Source organism: Mytilus edulis, chromosome 10, assembly GCF_963676685.1.
Source record: "Mytilus edulis chromosome 10, xbMytEdul2.2, whole genome shotgun sequence".
NCBI classification, from domain to species: Eukaryota; Metazoa; Mollusca; class Bivalvia; order Mytilida; family Mytilidae; genus Mytilus; species Mytilus edulis.
The window spans coordinates 78,681,581-78,697,297 of NC_092353.1; the positions used below are offsets into that span (position 1 = coordinate 78,681,581).

General features: G+C 32.2%; 2 protein-coding genes across 7 annotated transcripts in view; one reads left to right on the top strand and one right to left on the bottom strand.

Moving 5' to 3' along the window:
• Positions 1–5,609, bottom strand: part of LOC139491978 (alpha-taxilin-like) — a 24,935-nt gene extending 19,326 nt beyond the window's left edge. Inside the window, exon 1 of one of the 6 annotated variants that reach the window (XM_071279973.1) lies at positions 5,498–5,609. Coding sequence is in view for 4 of the 6 variants with exons in the window: in XM_071279969.1 (XP_071136070.1) it covers positions 26–79 (54 nt within the window). In the remaining 2 variants the exon portion in view is untranslated. Of the gene's footprint in view, positions 1–25; positions 318–2,012; positions 2,140–5,497 lie in introns of those variants that run through there. The other 5 variants (XM_071279972.1, XM_071279971.1, XM_071279970.1 and 2 more) reach the window with 5 other exon arrangements.
• LOC139491977 (aldehyde dehydrogenase family 16 member A1-like) overlaps positions 5,536–15,717 on the top strand; it is a 24,333-nt gene continuing 14,151 nt past the window's right edge. The window contains exons 1-6 of the mRNA XM_071279965.1: positions 5,536–5,715; positions 9,228–9,333; positions 9,778–9,904; positions 10,680–10,858; positions 11,109–11,371; positions 12,063–12,215. Coding sequence (XP_071136066.1) covers positions 5,617–5,715; positions 9,228–9,333; positions 9,778–9,904; positions 10,680–10,858; positions 11,109–11,371; positions 12,063–12,215 — 927 coding nt within the window. The 5' untranslated portion in view covers positions 5,536–5,616. The remainder of the gene's footprint in view (positions 5,716–9,227; positions 9,334–9,777; positions 9,905–10,679; positions 10,859–11,108; positions 11,372–12,062; positions 12,216–15,717) is intronic.

The following is a 15,717-nucleotide window of genomic DNA, read 5'->3' on the forward strand; positions in this document are numbered from 1 at the left end:
TGTATTAAGAATAAGAAGTACATACTTTGGTGGGATGTTTTGTATCTCCATTATTGTTGCTAGTTATAGAATTCCCCATTTCATTCCGAAAAAAACAAAATTCTGACCAACTAATTAGAACTAGCCACTGATTATTACTTCTTTTTTACATCTTATCAAATGGAGGCCAGAGAGCAATAGAAAACCCACTGGCATCTATATAAATGATATCTGACAAATAACATTTATTATGTACATGATGTATTTCTTTGTTTATGAAATTAACATCTTGGAACTGTTGGCAAAGACTGTGTGTGTATGGTAACAACATCTGTCTCATGCTGAAGTCTACCTGCTAAAGTTATGTAATTCATATTTAAATTCTACTTCTTTTAGCAACATCTTGAAATGATTTATGTTTTTTCTCCCAAAATAAACCCATGAGCTTGAGGCCTCTTTTAACAGTTTAAAGACAGCATGAACAGAGGGCAGATCAATCATTTGGGGCATATTGACTTTCAACATTTTCAAGTACATTTTTATATATCTTCAATATCCATGTAATTATCGAAACTGTTCATTGCCAAAAATAATATTAAGTCCAAATTTTGAAAGTTTCTTTGTGACGGGTTAAATGCAAGCATAATATACACAAGTGTCATGAAACATAAACATGATAGATGTATAATATTTTGTTTGTGCTACATTTTGTACATGTGCTAAAGGGATGTTCACCAGCTTTACCCTTTCCTATTTATCCATGACTTTTTAAACCAGGTGCTCCGCAGGGCGCAGCTATATATGACCCCAGTGGTCGAACCCTGAACAGTTGGGGCAAATTTGGTCATAATATTCAAGCTTGATACTGTCTGATTTTGGATTGGGATCAAATTTTTTACATAATATGGGTTTTTGTCACAAAATTAAGGTGGTCAAAGATCTTACAAATCTATTGCACAATACTGTGCAACTGAATATTTCTTCTTGAAACTTTTCAAAATTTGAAATTTGAAAAATTTTGAAAAAAAAGGAATCCCTTAAAAAAATGGTAAACAAAAAATCCCCCTCCCCACTTTTTGAAACCCCTATTGGAGCAATAACCCTTAAACTCAATCCCATGCTTTCTTTTGTAGTATTGAACCTTGTAGTACAATTTCAGAGAGATCCATACACTTAAACACAAGTTGTCGTCATGATTGTTTGGAAACTAGAAACATGCTTCTTTTTGGCCCTTTTTAGGCCCCTAAATCCTACATATTTCGGGCAATTAACCCAAAACTTAACCTAATTCCTAAACGGTTGGGACCATCATCGCCAAAATTAATCCCAACCTTCATTTTGTGGTATTGAACCTTCTGAAAAAATTTCATAAAGATCTATTCACTTATTAAAACTAAAGTTATTATCCGGAAACCAATGTGTCTTCGGATGACGAAGACGCAGACGACGACATCATACCATTATACGATCCCAAAAATTTTTTGGGGTCGTATAAAAAGTACCAAAATATATCAAAACTAAACAATACTGAACATTAATCTATGCATGCCATTCTCAACAAAATGATCACAATGATATGAAAGAATGTTTATAATGTATAAATTTGTCAACTCATTTGGAGGCGTCTATAAATACATAAAATGTATCATTTTCTAAAACTACATAAAGACCCATTGATTTTTTGCATCAGTTAACCCCCTCCTCCTTAACATAAAAACAATACTTATAAGATAACCACTGATTAACATGATTACTACATTTAAGTTACAACAATGAACAAGATATACATGTATGTATCTTTATAAAAATGCTTTATCATAAATATATATACCAGTAAATGGGAATAAGTTGAGAGGTACAATTTATAATTAAATACAAAATGGTTCAGTAAAATCACTCCCGGGTGGGTGTAGGGTAATAAATACATCAATTTATTTTCACTTTCAATATTTTTTACTGAACGAGTCAAACACAGAAACAAAATTTACAATGGGGAGATGTGTGGAAAAAAATGTGAGAAATCTTATATTTACTTCACCACAATTTGCTAGCAGAACACCAACAACACCACCCATACCATCTCTGACAAGTCTGAACAGATATAGAGATACACTGGAGATATGTCATTCACCAGATCAGACTAGACTCTCACATGCCTCTAATTACTGTCAGATGCTCTTCATTAATTACACGAGGGTCAGAATGAGGGGTATTGCATTTTGATTGATTAAAATCTATTGAGCTTATGAAATTAAGATTGTTTGTGAAGTTGGAACTAAAATTGAGAATGAAAATGTTGTGTTGATTTGCATACACATACACATTTATTTATTCATGTATCTCATATTTTCTGGATGTATTTTCCAACTATCATGACTATCAACCCCTTCTTTCAATAAGTTTTCCTTCTTTCTAGTATAAATATAAATTCATGCTCTTTCAGTTTTAAAATAAGATAGAATTAAACTGCACTTTGGCATCATGATCACAAAAATTTTGATTTGAGGAGGAAGGACAGCTTTAAAATGCTGTGTAAAAAACTTGTCAGACCATGAGGAATGATTTTAGGGGCATTTCATCAATTTTAAAATTTCCAAAAAGATCAATTTTGTTGATGTTGTGATACTATATATATCAAGGCAGTGTACTCTTTTGAATGAATTGAAATTATAGCAACTTTTCACATAGAAATATGTATTGACAATCTACTATTATTATGATTTATATCAAATGTTAACTATATTTTTTGCTTTTTTTATGAGTAAATTTAATCATGATGATGAAAGAAGCTGCAAAATTAAATATGTCCTATATAATGTCAGCAATTTTTTTTCGATCTATAAAAATATACCACATTTTTTTTTTAAATATTTTAAAAATTCTTCAGTAGGTAGAAATTGTCTTAGAGTTGGTCAATAGCCAATTACGGAGAAAGAAAGCATCAATTTTGACAATTTTTCATCCTATTTCCTGACATGGAAGACCAAGGAATGCTGATAGATCTATATATTAATCAGTAGTGGACCCCAGTGAACAAATTTACCACAGTTCTTTGGTCAGAGTGAAATTGATCTGGCCATGGTCAGTCTAATTTCAAAAGAAGTCATTTGGACCCAATATATGAAATTTAGATTTTTTTTCGGATTTTTTAATTTAACACTAATTAGGACCTACACAAGTGTACAACCGAAAGTAGCCATTTCCTATGTGTATTTTAATAATAAACATGAGCAATAGTCATGATAGTTATATGCCTGCTGGTTTGCACTACTTGTGGAAGTTTTAGGCCCCTGCACCTCGCGTGTCATACATTAAAAAGAAGCCTACACCTCCAAAAACCACAGTTTTATCTGATTTCAATTTTTCATACAAGTTTGTGCTCATCATGCTTATCAGAATTAGCATTAAAACTAAGAAATATGACAATAGTGTAAGAATGATGTAACATGCATTCACTTTGAAATAAATGTTTTCAAGTTTACCTAAAAAAAAATATGGAGAGCCATTGGAGCCAAATAACGATATTTTGAGTATGGCCGTAATATAAAAAAAACCTGCATGGTAAGGGTTACGATTGCTGACTTCAGGCAATTGGCTTTTTCTCCCCATTCACAGTGCTATATCATGTATAATAATAAATGTAAACAAATGTTACATATATATAGTTTCTACCGTGAACATGATGAAAATGATATTTAACCTTGCATCATCACGACTCTTAAACCATTCGGTTTTGGTTCAGGTCCTCTCTAATTTTTCCTCGTATGAATCTAGGAAATACAAGGTCTTATTTGCACTTGAAATCCCAGCAATATTTATAGTAAAATCATTCAGTAGAGGGAAAACTGACAGAAAATAAAAACAAATATTTTGACAAATGCAAATGGCAAAAATCTGAAACGAAGCTGTAAATATGTAAATATTTCAGCATTTCTATTGCGAAACTGACAATGAAGATAAGTTAAAAGGTTTCTTGTTATCTCAATGTGTTTATTGCATTTAATTCGTGTGTGAAATATAATTTGAACGATCATTACGAGACGTAGAAAATGGAGGGAAAACAGAGGTTGACAGTCTGAAAATTTTGAGGACAGAGCCACTTATTTGTGCCACTATTACATAATAAGTTGTGTTACGTGTATAGCGCTACAGAATTGAGCAACTGGGAATTCTTTATTATATTGCACATAAATTAAAACAACAAAATAATTGAAGACTAAAAGTAGTTTTATTCGGAATTCTACACAAATGTAATAAATTACACCTTTTACCTGTTTAAAATTACCTGAAAATGCAGGTTACTTGATAAAAAATTTAGTGAAGTAATTTCCTAACATTACAGTTCATGCTCTTCTGAGCATTTTTCCTGCAATAACTTTCTCTGTATCTCTAACAATAAAAGATTGCCTACAAATGTACAAGTACCTGGCGGAGGTTACTTTTTACCTGTTTTAATTAAGTGTGCATGCATTTTCAGTTTGCAATAAAAACTAACGGTCATCATAGAAGAAAAGCGGAAACTTCTGTATGAAAACTCAAAATAAAACTATTGATCTATTTCTGTAATTTTTGAACTTAGTCATGATACAATATATTTGATTTGATTTGATTTGAGTTTTCCTTTCCTTTCTTGATTTATCATTAATGATAGTTTTTTTTATTTTTTACTTAAAAATAAATCCTTAATTTAAACATTTACTTACTTTAATACTACATGTACTAAACGAAAATACTCACTGCATATTTTTTTTTATTATCATATCAATATTTAACACCATTATATGATGATGTAATCTTCTTAACATGTAAAGGCCCCTAAGCATGGGAGGTTCTACATGTTCAATGCAAGTAAATGTGTACCAACTTCTTGTTATAAAATTTACCTCTATTATACATTTATATGGGCACTACAAATCAAAATTTTAAAACAATTTAAATTTATGTTGTGTAAAATATATTGTGAAAATCCTTGAATGGTATTTTATGTGGATGAGGAATATAATGAGTTACTGTACATGTATTTTACATGATGCACACAACTTAAAGGTCAAATCAAAATGTGGTGTTACATTTCACATTTGCAATGCATTTCTTATATGGATGAATGACTGTAAACAAACATAAGGGCCAATTGTAAGCATTTTTAAACATGCAATAAACAAAGTTTTAACATGTCCATGCATGAATGAATACCCACAATCTTTCTTTCACTAAATTGGGTTAAAATAATCATTTTGAAAGCTTCAAGATTTTTTTCATGATTATTGTTAAGAAAATGTTTAATTGTGTTCTGTAAATTAATTATATGTATTTCTTTATTGCTTCAGGGATCAAAGTTCCAAATTTATTACTTCTCAGATCAAAGAGAAAGTGGTTACTACGGTTAAAGCTAAAAGATGTCGGCTTTTTATAATGTGACGTGTTCTATTATGATTAAAAGACAAAATTCATTTTAGAATGCAATAATACTGTCTCACATAAACGTCTAAATCAAGCAGAAAACCGGCGATAAACTCACCAAAATTATACGAAATTTTTTTCAGTGGTGGCTGCCATGTTATGACGTAGAAGGCATGCGTTCGCTCGTGACTTTTCGGTGTTAACTGTAACCAAACGACAAAGCCCGAGAAGACAACTATGGCTGCTGACACGAAAACCAACACAAAAAATTCTGTTGCTGAAATCTTTAAGAGCATGGACTATGGACCTGCTCCTGAAGCTGACAATGTTGCTAAGGTTGATTTCAATACATTCTATTATATATTACAAATGCACAAGAGCTGTCACATAATAATTACCCCACTGACCTCATTACAAGCCAACACATAAATCATGTTCTTCCATGTCCATGACTTTGTACACAATATAAATGTAAACTATAGATTGAGCAACACAAACTCCCAACAAAAACAATGTCGACAGGGTGAAATATAATTATATATTGACTTTTAAACAACATTAAAAAAAAATCTGCTTTCTCAAACAATATGTCAAAACAAGGATTATTATACAAATCCTTGGTCAAAATAAGACCAGGCAGAGGCGAATTGGGGGGGGGGGGGGGGGGGGGGGGAATTGGTTGCTTATATAGGGAATCATTGAAGCATGAATGGAGCGGGCCTCCTCTTAGGTCAGTCAGTGGGCCCCCACTTATGAAAATTTCTGGATCCGCCACTGACAGGAACATATATTTTCAGGTAAATAAGACATTTAAGGTGGTACCCAACACTTTGACTAAAATTAATTTGGCTCGTTAAAAATTTGAACCAACAGTTTTATCAGAAAAAATACACTGGTTATATAGCAGTTTGACGAACATCAATTTTGATCATTGAGAAGCTTAATATTGCCTTCACAACGCAACGTAATTAAAACGTGCTGCTGATTTTAGAGTTATCTCCCTGTAGTGTTAGGTACCACCTTAAGCAAAAAATTTGCTAAAAATAAAAAAAGGTTAAAATTTAGCAAAAGAATAGAATATCTCAATTTACCAAATTAAGGGTGAAAGACTGCATATCAGACAATGTCAGATTATCAGACTTTTAAACAATAAAATTCATGCAATGCTTCTGACAGGAGTCAAAATCTCTGGATTTTTTAATTCTCTTCTGTTCCCCCTGCTTTAAATTTAATTTGGCTCTTTAACAAATTTTATCAATGTCAAATTTTGTTGAACACTTGATGTCAATCTTTGTTAAGTTAATATTATCAAACGGCTTTATCAAATTAATTAATATTATTATTTTGAATCAAGGTTATTTTTATTAGTAAATTTAGTTGACAACAACTTGGATTGGGTGTCAAATTAATGTCTATTACAATGTACCTCAGCCCTAGGTCAAAGATAATCTGTGTATTTCAAACATGTTCAAAATTATTATTTGAGTTACTCCCCCTGTTTTAGCATATATTTCAAAAGTTTACCCCTAAAATACTATCTATCATTGATAATCAAATTGAGAATCAAGTACAAATGGAATTTAAGATTATATAAGAATATTACCTGAAGGGTCTTTTCAACATACACAAAAAGTATATTGCAAATCATGGGAAGTCAAAGTCGCTTAAAAAAACAATCATCAGTCACCTCAACAGCTTTTGGATTGTGTTGACAACTATAATAATAAAAGAATACAGTTCTAATGTTGCTGGTGTTGTACATGTTTTTATCTTTAAAAAAAAAAAGCACTGGAAATGAAGTCTTTAGAGCAAATGCAATGAGACTTCCTTTATAATTTATATTTCCCAGGGGCAAATTTCTTTGAAAATATTTGATAAGCAGATGAGAAATTAGTGTCTATCATGTCAAATATTTAATTTTCATGATTTCTAACAAGAATTGAACTTATGAGAGCTCTAATAATGCAATTTTCTGTATAATCAATATTTCCACAGTTCCAAGGGGCATAATTCTTTTTAAAAGTCTTTGATCCACACTGAATTTGGAACTCATCCAAGACATTGCTAGTATTAAAGTATGATAGAACTTTCATAAACAAAAAATGAGTGCACTAATGAAGCAATTTTCCTTACGATTAATGTTGCCAATGCGCAGAACTCTTTTAAATTTTTTAAAAATAATTGATCAGGACTGATTTTTGAACTCGTCCAAAACATTGCTGATATAAACATATGATATAAGTTTCATAAAAATATGGCAAGAATTGTACATGTGAGATCGCTTAAAAAACTTGACAGATGGATGGAAAGAAGCCTGGTATTTCCTTGTCTCCTGCAACACGTTAGCTGGGGGAAAATAACTTCTCTAATTTTTGGGCTATTTTCACATTTCCTGACAGATGTGAGAAAAATATTTCTCCTCACTAGTAAAATATCTGTTCTCGGCAAATTGATTAGTCAAAATTTGATTATGACGTCAAAATGTTTTATTTTCTTTTACATTTTCCTATAATGACGTCATGAAAAAAGGCAACCATGTCTGATGACGTCGCATATAAAAAACACAAGTTTCTGAAAATCTTTGAAAAAGAAGGATAAAAATCATCAGAGAAACAGATTCCAACACTATAACTTGTGTATTACAACATTTTTACACTCTCGACAGTTAAATTTTAATTATTTATTGCGAACCCTATCTTAGTTTTCCATAGATTCACCTGCAAGTTACCTGTCCATTTAAACTTTTGTAAGTCCTATTGTCCCATCTAACAAATACAACAGGTATTGTTCTCTGTGTAGTTTATTCACTGGGACCTTTAAATTTCTTCTAGGAGAAATATATCACTCATTGATTAATTTACCTGACCAAAAAATTATCTTCTTTTTTATTGAAATACTTCTAATAACACACATAAACTGTATGCAATATTGTATTTATTCAATATTATCATTAATATATTTTCAATCTGTTCAATATAAAATCTGGTTTAATACTAAAAAGTTTATTTCAGACACATTTTTTAGTATTTTCCAATGAATTTACATGTTTTTGTTGTTGTTCATTTATAGACTTATGTTTATGAAGACCTTAATTTAAAAATAATAATATTCAATTTTTTATTTATCAAACACACAAAAATATTGAATATTTGATCAGAAATCAACTTTTAATTTTTGAATCAGTATTACAAATGTAATATTGAACACATTAAAAACGAGTTACTCCAGGTATCGAATAAATACAACACCACATGCAGTTTTGTGAGTCCTTACTTAGTATTGGTATAAGTATTTTTTCTTCATTGACAGTTCAATTTTTTACTCAGGTAGATTAATCAATGAGTGATATATTTCTCCTAGAAGAAATTTAAAGGTCTGAGTGAATAAACTACACAGAGAACAATACCTGTTGTATTTGTTAGATGGGACAATAGAACTGCCAAAAGTTTAAATGGACAGGTAACTTGCAGGTGAATCTATGGAAAACTAGGATAGGGTTCGCAATAAAAGCTCGGCAAGCCTCACGCCTTAAATAATAAAATTGAATTTTCTCGAGTAGAGAAATTGGTAATACACTTGTTGCAGTGTAGGAATCTATATGTGTACCACCTATTATATTTTAAAGAGCTCCCTTAATACCTCTATAGATTTTACTTTTATTCAAAGGAGTACAGTGAGTTAAGATTTCTCACTATTAATGCATGGGGACCAAATTACAATGAAATCTTCACAGTACAGCAGTATCACATTGTTCCCACATTTTGAACTGTTTATATTATGTCCAAAGAATCAATTTCAAACATGTCAAAGCTATGGAATCATTTTGTTATACAAACTGTATTTTTCAGGCATGGCTGAATGACCATGACAATGGTGAATTTGGGCTGTTCATTGATGGAAAATGGGTGAAACCTGATGGTAGAAAGACATATCAGACAAAAAATCCTGCAACTGGTGAGTATACTCAGATTCTGAAAGTTTTGGTCCTGTATATATTTCTAACCATTACCATCGTGACCAGGACTAATTGGAGAGAAGGTGTATGATGTATATTATTCATGACACAAAATGGCTACAGGCTATACCCACGTGACAAAAGCAAAAAAATACATTTCTACATTTGAAAATGCCTGTACCAAGTCAGGAATATGACAGTTCTTGTCCATTCATTTTTAATGTGGTTTGTCATTTGATTCTGCCATGTGATTAGGGACTTTCCGATTTGATTTTCCTCTGAGTTCAGTTTTTTTGTAATTTTACTTTTTATTGCTATTCTTCATTTAAAATCATATCAAGGCCTTTGACACATAACAAACATTCAACCCTCACAAGAACTGCTATATATCTAGAGTGTATAATTTAGAGAAACTTAAGTAAGATGTATCTTATTTATATTAGGTGAACCGCTGGCAACAACTATACAAGGAGAACAAGAAGATGTAGATTTGGCTGTAAGTTCAGCAAAGAAGGCTTATGAAACATGGAGTAAGACACCAAATCATGTCAGAGCTAGACATTTGTACAGGTAGATTGAATGAAAAGTTATGATAGATAAGGCCTAAAATAAAATGTTATTTGTTTCCCCAATCCCGACCTACACTGCAAAAACGGACTGACTCAGAAAATTTTATTGTCAAAACTAAGTAAAATATTATTTTATTCATTTCCAATTTTTTGGCTTGCCAGATCGACAGGAAAAATAAAATTATTTCCCTACCTACCTACCCACACCTGGCTTGTCAGGGTCGGAATTGGGGAAACAAACAATACATTTATTTAGGCCTAATATACTTGTAATTAAAGAGATGTGGTTTGATTACTAATGAGATGACTATCCACTAGAGGTAAATGAAGTGGTACATTGTAGAAAGCAATTAAAAACCAATGCACAGCATTCAACAATGAGAAAACCTAATACATGTACTACAATGTAGAATGCTATTAGATTTAAAAAAAATTAAACAATTCAAACAGGTAGACCAACATTAAAATTTGTAATAAAACAAATTTGACTGTCATTAACCAATTACTTCCACTGTACTACAAGTTCCTTACTTAGGAAAAGCCCATAGAGAATATTGCAGAGTTAAACATGCTGTTTAAAAAGTTGGATCACATATAAACCAATGATATCCTCTTCACTACAGGCTACTGAATTGGGACAGGCTCATATAGAATATTACAGAATTTAACATGCTTTAAAACAAGTTGGATGAATTCAATTGACGGTCAAAAGAAAAAATCCTCTTATTGAAAGAACAGGAAACAGAAAACTAAAATTTATTTTTTGAATTTTATAGCATCGCTAGACACATCCAAAAGCACATGAGGTTGTTCAGTGTTGTAGAAGCTATGGATAATGGTAAAACATTCCGAGAGACTAGAGATGCTGATATACCAATTGTGGTCCGTCATTTCTATCATCACGCTGGCTGGGCTCAGTTAATGGACACAGAAATGAGAGGATGGAAATCTGTTGGTAAATAATAAGTTATAGGTTACTTTACATTCTGTTATAAAAGACATTTATACTAATGGAAAATGAAATGAAAATATAATGTGAAGGCTTGGGTTACATGATGATACATGTATATTTTGGATTTTACTAGAAATTAAGATTGTTGTCTAGATTAATATTTTGCTTAGCAATTGTACTGGAAGAGATGAATGTTCACTTGCAGGAAGCACCATATACTACCTGTCCATTTTTAATTATATGCTATTTTTAGGTGTTATTGGAGGCATAGTACCTTGGAATTTCCCACTAATGTTACTGACGTGGAAGATTGCCCCAGCTTTAGCTATGGGTAACACAGTGGTACTGAAACCAGCTACATACACCCGACTCTCAGCACTGTTGCTGGCAGAGGTGTGTGCCGAGGCAGGACTGCCACCTGGTGTGTTTAATGTGGTCACAGGAAATGGAGCAATGGGCAGTAAGCTAGCCGATCATCCTGATGTGGACAAAGTGGCATTTACAGGGTCTACAGGGGTAAATATTTATATATATAGTTTTAAACAAAATGATTCAATTGTTATAGAAAAAAAAATTTGGCTCTTAAGCTTGACTAAAATTAATTTGGCTCGTTTAATTTTCATAAAATTTTGACAAAATATTTCCTTTGACCCTTTGAAAAAAATATCAAAAATTCAAAAAAATTGAACCAATCACTTTCTTGGAAACAAATGTTTGGATATATAGCAGTTTGACAAACACTCATTTTGATCATTGAGAAGCTTAATATTTCGTTAACAATACAACGTGATTAATAAAACGTTTAGCTGATTTTACAGAGTTATCTCCCTTTAGTGTTGGTACCACCTTAATGTAAAGGATCCTTTGCACAAATATCATTGAAGGTTTGCATTTATTTTGTTTGGTCTGAATGGATTTAGGACTATGTGATTTATTTAGAATATAGTTTTGATGGTCAAATATTTGAACATTTGTTAAATCCATTATATTACCATATTGCTAAACACGGGTCTATCTAGTGATTGTTATACAGTAATGGTGCTTGTTAATTATTAAAGTTTAAATTGCAACAACTTTTCTCATAGTCGTGCCAATCAACCCATTAAAATGTGACCATATACAATAATAATTCAAAGAGTGGTAGAAGACTTTAAATGCCGGCGGCAGTGAAGATTAAACTGTATTCCTGTTGTACTTTTATTTTTAGGTTGGTCAGACATTACGTAGATTGACAGCTGGTAGTGGAAAGAAATTATCATTAGAGTTAGGAGGAAAATCCCCAGTTGTTGTATTTGAGACAGCAGACCTAGATAGTACTGTAGAAGGAGTCGTAGATGCAATTTGGTTTAACCAGGGACAGGTAGGTTTTATCTATGATATCAAACCTAGTAACTTGAAAAATTATTATATAGAAAAAAACCTCATCAAAGATACCAGGCTTATTAGTTTGTATGTCAGACATGTTTTTTTGTCTACATCAATGACACTCAAATTAAAAACATTATAAAAATCAAAAGCCAAATAAATTACAAAATTGAAGAGCATTGCACAGAATATGCAGTCACTTTTCATAATATAGAAAATAATTTTTACCTGTATGGGGCCTCAATGATTGAAATCGTCCAATTACTATACTACTAGCCTGTTAATTAATAATATATATTGGACAGATAAGAATTTGATATTCTGCTGAAAGTTTATTTAAAAAAAAATAATTTGAAATGACATATCTCACAAATTCTGTTATTCACTTTCTGATGAAAAAGAAGATCCTGTGTCCAAGCTACACTCAAAAAGATCTGACCATTCTCTTTCCTACTTTCTGTCTATAAAGACATCTTTCAGAATCCTCTGGTTTTGTCATTATGACACTTAACTTCAAAAACTTTGAAGCTTGAAATGTCTTTAACTGATGTAATAATTACCAGATCATAAAGTAGGACATAGAGTTGTCAGCTCCTTGTAAGCAAATTGAGGACACCAGATCTGTATTTCAATCAAATTGTGTTATTCATAAATTAAACTTGGTTTAAAGTTTGACCTTTTTAGTTTTTAGCTCACCTGGCCCAAAGGGCCAAGTGAGCTTTTCTCATCACTTGGCGTCCGTCTTCCGTCATCGTTGTCCGTCGTTGTTAACTTTTACAAAAATCTTCTCCTCTGAAACTATTGGGTCAAAATTAACCAAACTTGGCCACAAATAATCTACAAATAATTCAACATGACTAAAATGTTTTTTTCATAAATTTTTGTAATCTTTTATGAAAATCTTCTCCTCTGAAACTACTGGGCCAAATTTAATCAATCTTAGCCACAACCATTATTAGGGTATCTAGTTTAAAAAATGTGTGCGGTGACCCAGCCAACCAACCAAGATGGCTGCCATGGCTAAAAATAGAACATGGGGATCAAATGTAGATTATGGCTTATATCTCAGAAACCAAAGCATTTAGAGCAAATCTGACAAGGAATTAAATTGATTATCAAGTCAATATCTATCTGTCCATAAATTTCCAGATGAATTGGACAACAAGTTGTTGGGTTGCTGCCCCCCATTGGTAATTTTTAAAGAAATTATGCCGCTTTTATACGACCCCAAAAAAATTTTGGGATCGTATAATGGTATGATGTTGTCGTCTGCGTCGTCTAAGTCGTCTACGTCGTCTGCGTCGTCGTCGTCCGAAGACACATTGGTTTCCGGATAATAACTTTAGTTTAAGTGAATAGATCTTTATGAAATTTTTTCAGATGGTTCAATACAACAAAATGAAGGTTGGGATTAATTTTGGGGATGATGGTCCCAACTGTTTAGGAATTTGGGGCCCAAAACAAGCATTTTTCTAGTTTCAGGATAATAACTTGTGTACAAGTATTTCAATTGCTATGAAATTATATCACAATGTTTAAAACCACAAGTAGAAGGTTTGGATTCATTTTCAGGGTTGTGGGGCCAAAGTTTAGGAATTAAGGGCCAAAAAGGGGCCAAAACAAGCATATTTCTAGTTTCCAGACAATAACTTGTGTGTAATTGTATGGATCTCTCTGAAATTGTACCACAACGTACCATATAACAAAGGGGAGGCTGGGATTAAGTTTTGGGTTAATTGCCCAAAATATGTAGGAATAAGGGGCCTAAAAAGGGCCAAAAAGAAACATGTTTCTTGTTTCCAAACAATCATGACAATAACTTGTGTTTAAGTGTATTGGATCTCTCTGAAATTGTACTACAAGGTTCAATATTACAAAAGAAAGCATGGGATTGAGTTTAAGGGTTATTCACTGTGCTTAAACGGCTGTGGGTAACTTAAGTTACCCACAGCCCAAGATGGCGGACTCTAAACTCGTTGATATTTAATTCATACAAAATGTACCTTTTGCGACGTTTTTCATGCAGAATGTAAATATTTATAGGAATATTGAATAAAGAAATTACTAACAATTACCCTAAATTGGTTAATATAGAGTTCACTAAAGCGCAAGGTCAACTTTAAAAAATGCATAAGATGTCCGTAACTTTTTGATCGAAACTAAGCAGACTGTCCGTAACTTCATTTTTAGATGTGGGTAACTTTTTATTTAAAATTTTAAGAATTATAATTTCAACAATTAGAAGACAATTAACATCATATTTGTAACCTTCGCGGCCGTTTATACTACTCATTCACCACTAAATGTAATTTTATTAACGCATCATACTTACACCACAGACGTTTTATGTGGGGTTTGTGGTACTCCATCCTGGTTATGGTTTGAACTTTTATTTACTGATGTGCGTCTTATCGACGTTTTTCGCTTGTCAGACCAAGGCTTTTCTATACTCTTTAATGTTTTGAGTTTAATTATATGTTTGCGGTTTACCTTCACCTCTGTTTCTTTCTATGTGTATTTTGATGAATACTCTTTGACGCGGCTCGGTATTTATACATCCCACCAGTTAGATATAGTGTTATGATTTTTTGAATATGTTTCATAGTATGTTTTTTTCTCTCTTTGTATGTTGTTAGACTATTAAATTACCCTGTTGTCCTACGTAGTTATTTATATTTTTATATACTATGTCGAATTGTTACACTATGTTGACTGCTCTTTTCCTTTTATTGTCACTGACTTTTACCTATTGTGTCTTTTAGTTTAATTCAGTTTAATGAGATTTAATGCAACTTGCATACAAATGAAATATGCAGCTAGCTGTAAAACTAGGTTTATTCATTTATACAAAATGTCCTTTTTTAAAGTTTTCCCATTTACTGTAAATCTTGGTCAGGGTGCCGCAATATCACCGTGCGCAACGTCCCAGTGTGTCGAGATTGACACCCCTTTTATTTTACTGTCAATGCTGATGGGATTTGTTTTTGTGGGGATGAGAGAAAAGTGTTTTTGGCTTTTTCAAAAAGACGGAATAAGTTTGTGCACTTAAGTCTCGTATAGTCTATCCACTGCATGCCTGGGCAATTTGGGTTCCCCTCCAAAATCCCGGATTCACGCTACCCTTGTCGTTGCTGGCAGAAAATCAGTAAGTGTATACATGTATGTGTAGTCTACTTGTTCAAAAATAAAAACGAACAATGATGTTTCAACAGTTTATCTGCTATGATCGGAAACAACCCTCCGAACTAGGCGATTCGGGTACCCCGACGTTATACAAAATGAGACCCGAGTTTTGCGGATTTATCGTGATTTTTTTCATATTTTTCCCAATTTTGTCTTCCATCGATACAATGAATTATATCATACTAGACATCTACTTCGTTTTGTGAATATGTATATGATGCAATCTCTATCATCAGTTTAAACATTACATCCGCTTATGTCTATTCTTTGAAAGTTACGGACATCTCTATTGGTATGATGAAAAAAGTTACGGA